Source organism: Aplysia californica, unplaced genomic scaffold, assembly GCF_000002075.1.
Source record: "Aplysia californica isolate F4 #8 unplaced genomic scaffold, AplCal3.0 scaffold00009, whole genome shotgun sequence".
Lineage (NCBI taxonomy): Eukaryota > Metazoa > Mollusca > Gastropoda > Aplysiida > Aplysiidae > Aplysia > Aplysia californica.
Genome location: NW_004797279.1, coordinates 622,344 through 628,279, shown reverse-complemented (window position 1 = coordinate 628,279; position 5,936 = coordinate 622,344). Strand labels below are relative to the sequence as shown.

The window sequence follows — 5,936 nt, the reverse complement described above, 5'->3', positions numbered from 1 at the left end:
TCTTCTTCTTCTTCTTCTTCTTCTTCTTCTTCTTCTTCTTCTTCTTCTTCTTCGTCTTCTTCGCTTTTCCTGTAGTTAAATGTTGCTTCTCGAACCTTTCTGCAATAAAACACCCGCCTCTTGCCAATCGGCCTTGTGTTGAAATAAAACTAATTGAAAAGCGCTATCCATTAACAGGGATTTGTTTTACGGTCATTTGTTTGGGATTGTTTCCCGCCCATCCCTACATTTGTTTTGAGTGGTTGTTTGGAGGACGCCATTGGTAGGTTCTGGGGGGTTTTTTCTTCCGCTGTTGTTTCTGTCCGCCTGTCTTGGTTTTCATATGTCCTTAATGATTGTTACCGAGTCGATTTGTTAGTCTTTTTTCAAATTCAAACTGGTTTATGGAGAATTGAATGGTTGGTTAATTGCAATACAACATAAGGGTTGACTCCTATATCAAGTAGTAATGACATCTGACGCTGAAATAAGCCTCAACACAAAAGCCAACCATTCAAATTAATGTGAATGTTAACACTTGTACAGAACTCATCCCCGCTCAACAGCAAGCTCTATGCCCCTTACGCTTTTCATTATCACCATATCAAACCCCAAGACAACCAGAAATGTTCTCGGCTTCCTGGGAAACATACAGTGCGAGCAGCCAGTTAACTCATCGGACACCAACAAACTTTCAAGATATTATGTCGCTATCTATAGCCGGGTACTCACGGGGTATAACTGAGTAAGGGTAACGTTCCTATTTACAGCTTTTCGTTTGATGTTTCAATAATTCAGACACGTCACCATTTTGTGCTCAACATACCATAACTTTACAACACTTTCCGCGAAATAACTCAGCCTGCACATTATACAGCAGCCTCTCAAATATCCCAGACAGCATGCCCATACTCTACAATTGATTATGTGACCTCCTTTCCTACACTCAATGCTATACTCCCTATTCTACTTCTTTTACTTTTCGTTTTTTTCCCTCCATGTTTCGAAGTCTCAAATTTTTAACATGGTCTTTCACGTTATGCTTGAAATTCGCATAAATAATTTACCCTTCTCTTTTTCCGGTTGTCTACTCATTTCAATTTCTGTTCGTATACTATTCTGTATCGTCACCTGCTTCTTTTTCCTTTCACTTTGTGTCCAATCACACGTGTCTCTAAGCCTCTCTGATGGCGTATACAATATGTCCAAAGAATTACCAGGAGGTTATTGTGAACTGCAGCTACCAAAAACTACGTCTCTGAGAAGTAATGTCATTTTCCTCAGAACTGAATATTCATAATGTCCGATAACTCTATGTCTCCCAGTCTGTTGGTCGATTCCATGGCAAAACAAAAGGCAAAACCCACACCCAAAATCCCAGTCTGCAACCGGCTTTCGAAATGGGTAATGTGATTCCAACGAAAAAGAACAAACATTGCTCCAGCCGCGAGTGCTTTTTTCTAGGTCACTTGTAATCACATTACAACTATATTATCACAAGCTGTAGTTACTAAGGACATACCATGATGCATGTGGGTGAAGTACTGAAAATTGAAGTTTGAACCTAAATGAAAGAAGAGGTTGGTTTTTTGCTTGTTTCTGGGCACCTGTTAATGTCCTCTCCCACCCCATCAATCACTCGGAAGTTTGGCCTGAATGCTAACGGAGATGGAGGGATGCAACCCCCCCCCCCTCACCCCAACCTCCCAAAAAAACAAAACAAAACAAAATAAAAACAGACCACCAGCCAACTAACCAATCAACCAACAAAAAAAACCCCAAACAAACAAAAAGTAAACACATACACACCCCACCTTTAGTCTAGTTCATCTTTGACCTGAAGCATGAGTTGTTGGTGAGCACTCTGGCGTGGTTTGTCTTCTTCTTCTTCTTCTTCCCAATCAAACATCTATTGTCCTTGTCTCTTCTCGTCTCTTTCTTTATACAAGCCTATCACTCTCTGGTCACACATCAAATTTTTGACACTAACATGACATTTTTGTTGTTGCAAGGGCTTTAAAACTCTAACTGAAACTAAAACTAAAACATCTTAATGAAGCGAGTCTACAACAACATCAAAGGCGATAGAGACGCGGAAAAAACAAACGCAACTAACTACACGATACCTTGTTCCCCACAGAGCCCGATCGAGTCAAAATTCTGACGGTCCGTAATGTGGACCTGAATGTTCCGGCTAACACAAAGGCTCACAGAACTGACGAGTATGACATCTGTGGCCAACACCAAAGGAGACCTAAGCTCGTGGTCAGGAGAGGTCAACCTTTCAACATTGATTTGGATTTCTCCAAGCCTTATGACAGCAAAACAGATGATCTTCGTATCGTCTTTGAGGCTGGTACGTTTTCTGTTGGCCAAGTCTTTGTGCAACTGCTGTAATGCTTGTAAGACAGATGAACGTAACATGAAATCTATCAGAATTATGCTTTATTTTACCTACTGTCATTTGTGTCGTTTAATGTTTAATTCAATTCTCACATTAGGTCATTTTACAAGGCCTAATTGAACCGTTTGAGAAAGTTATCTTTTTATTTTCTACCTGCTGCTGTCAAGCGACTGTTTGGCATTATAATTAGAGTGGCCATTTTTAGCTGGTGAAGCGAGACTCCTTCTCAGATGAGAAAAGACAAAAAAAGGACTATGGACTCTTTGTTGGTTTATATGTATGTGTATGTGTAGTGTATGCATATGTGTATGTATATGAACATGCATGTACACGTGCATATGTATGTAGTTGTATAATGTGTGTATACGCACGTGTATGTGTATGTGTATGTTTAGGTGAGTATGTGTATTATGTGTGTATGTGTTTCAGTATGTGCATGTGTTTGTATATACGTGTTATATGTATAGTAACGATTCCTTCCCAAAACTCTCTCAGGTGACAACCCCTCCCCTGCCAAAGGAACCGACGTGCAGTTCATCCTTTCTGATGTGGACAAGCCCAGGGAATGGGGTGCTAAGATCCTGAGACAACAGGTTAGTTAAGACACTGTTACGTGCCTTTGTCGGCTTAATTGCTTACAAGAAGTTTCATCAGGAGGAAAAAAAGGGGGAAAAGTCATGTGTGACGAGAGCGGATATTTATATTATTCCTTGGTAGCCTATATGCCATAATTATTATATAGACCTTGACATGAGGGCATGGTCCTGCCAAAATATGATAGAGTGCATTGCGGCAGTTGGAGACGGTAAGCAAGGGCAGGTCATTTACGTCAATCCCTATACGCCTGAGATGACGCCCCCAGGTATCCAGATGTGTCATGTTGGATCACAGAGCACATTCTATGCCAGAAAGGCAAGCGTATAAATGCACACTATTTCTTAGAAATGTCACTGGTAAAAGGTGTCATAAAAGAATTTCAGCTTTGAAATCAACGTTTCGCGAAATCTTATGCATCCCGTCCATAAACAAGAATTCCTCTTGTTATTATACATTTTTTTCGACTCAGGGGGTCGAAAGGGGGAGGGGTGTTTGTTCCTTGAAGTATTTGTGTTTGTGGTTTAGAATGAGACTATTTTGTATTACTCAGATGACTAAAAATGTTGAAAACCGCAGAAGAGTAGGCCGTTCCGTCGCCACCAGGGAACAATGGAAATATCAAAATCTCCTTACTTAATTAAAAAGAATATTCCTTTCACTCTTGGTGAATAGTAAGACACACCCTTAAAACTTCCTTGATGTTAAAAGTATTGACTATTACTCTCCTTTGGATCCTCTAAAGAAATCAAGATATGAAGGGAGAAAAGTGGTACTTCAGCAATCTAGTTCCTCCATGTTCACCTTCCAAGAAAAACGGTATCCTGCACACTGCAATAAGATTGTCTGCCGAGACGCAAGAAGCAATTAAGATATACGGTTTATGCTTTTCGACTTTAAGTGCAATTCATTATAATTATATGACCATGAGAGGAGAGTCACCAATGCTTCGCTTACAGGAACAACAGAAAATACCACCCTACTCCCCACCTCTCAATGTTGAGCCTGTTATTGAAACAATCTATTTGTGTTCAGAAGAAAAAATAGCTGAATGTCTTCAAAGAGGTCCTCCAAATGAAAAATACACACTTATCACAACAGACCCAACTGGATAAAACATCACTTAAACATGGATGGCTGGTGCCTCTATAAATACATTATTGATGACATCTTCGAACTAGCTCTCAACCAAACATTGCACAATCCCGTTACATCTAAAACCAACGATTCAAGAGAAAGGAAAAGGTAATGTCAAATGAAAAAGTTAGACGCACGAAACAAAACCTATTACAAATAAAATAACTTTTCTCTGAGGTAAATGCAAGCAGAAAACCAGAATTAGATTCCCGATAGTTTTTTTTGTTTGTATTTTTTGTATTTTGTTGTTGTTGTTGTTGTTGGTTTTTTTTTTTTTTTTTTTTTTTTGGGGTTTTTTTTTTTTGGGGGGGGGGGGTATAAATTGAGTAGCATATCTCAATCTGCCTGCTGGGATGTTGTATCGCTTTTAGCTTGGGTTGACCTTGACAGACAGGCTGTGGAAGCAGATTGATTCCTATATTGTTGAATTGTATCGATTTAATCAATTTTTTAAATTTTTTTGTGGGGGGGGGGGGTACAATATGACGTACCTTACAATTACAATTACAAATCAAATAGTTTCGACCACGATTGGGAACTGAGAAATTTTTATTCACCCCAGGACAATATGCTGACAGTGACTGTGTTCGTCCCACCCACCTGTTATGTGGGCAAGTGGGACCTCAAGTTGGACGTGGTCAAGAAAGACAACAACGATGTGGCTGTCTATCGCTACGAGCACGAGGACCCCATCTACATTATCTTCAACCCGTGGTGCAGAGGTGAGTGGCTCTAGTGAACACAAGAACGATTGTTTAAAACAAATAGACACACTGCTCACCAGCAGGAGTTATAATCTCCTTAAAAGGATTGTAGAATAGCACCTATAGATTATGCATAACGTCAGCTAGCTGTTCAGATGAACAAACCCAAAGTTTAGAACTTTAACATTTTTGTTAAACTACAGTTTCTTAATCTTTTACATTGCTTGCATGTGCTAAAAGTATCTTGTCGAAATTCAAACTCCAAATGCTGCAAATAACAAAAATGATACTGCAGATGCCCTTTAAAAATGAGACCAGTTTTCTTTCTTTCTCCTGAAACGTTTCGATTTCTGGGCCTAGAATAGGTAACCAGATTGCCGCCGACACGTCATTACACGTAGTAATACACGTGTCGTTTTTACCTTCGTGTAACTTCTTTTCTTCTGCTTTCCATTTTTCTTGGTACTGTAACCACAGAGTTAGGTGCTCGCGCAGGTGAAAGAAGTTTTTTTTTTCTCCTACTGGGCCGCTATCCCTCATGAGTCAAGACGTGCTATAAACAAGTACTTGACTTCCATTTCCACTCGGTAAGGTTACTGAAGTGTCAGAAAACGTGCCAGAATCGTGACGACATATTGTTTTAACCCCCCCCCCCCAACCGCCCCATCTAAAAGGGCCTAAGTATGCCCGGTTACGGATTCGAACCAAAGATCATTCACACAGCAGTCCAGCATGAAGTTGGCGTAGCGCCGATAGTAGCCTTTCATCCTTCATTAACACATGAGCAAAAACAAAAGAACCTGTTTAATCAAACATTGTGTGCTGGTTTTTTCCCCTACACGTCAGATGACGCTGTGTTTCTGGACGACGAGAATCTCTTACAGGAATACGTGCTCAACGAGACCGGCAAGATCTACTCCGGTAGTAAAAAACAGATCTCCAGCAAACCTTGGAACTTTGGGCAGGTACTCCTGGCTATTTTCGCTTTGAGCTCAAAATATCTCATCGAAACTCAAATTGTAAATTCTAAAAATCACCAAAAGAACACAGAGAGAGAGAGAGAGAGAGAGAGAGAGAGAGAGAGAGAGAGACAGAGAGAGAGAGAGACAGAGAGAGAG

At 40.2% G+C, this 5,936-nt stretch overlaps 1 protein-coding gene across 1 annotated transcript in view; it reads left to right on the top strand.

The window, feature by feature from the left end:
* The window catches only part of LOC101859899 (hemocyte protein-glutamine gamma-glutamyltransferase), a gene marked incomplete in the record, with an annotated part of 69,221 nt that overhangs the window by 50,063 nt on the left and 13,222 nt on the right, over positions 1–5,936 (top strand). Inside the window, 4 exon segments of the mRNA XM_013082635.2 lie at positions 2,120–2,335; positions 2,879–2,976; positions 4,677–4,836; positions 5,665–5,783. Coding sequence (XP_012938089.1) covers positions 2,120–2,335; positions 2,879–2,976; positions 4,677–4,836; positions 5,665–5,783 — 593 coding nt within the window.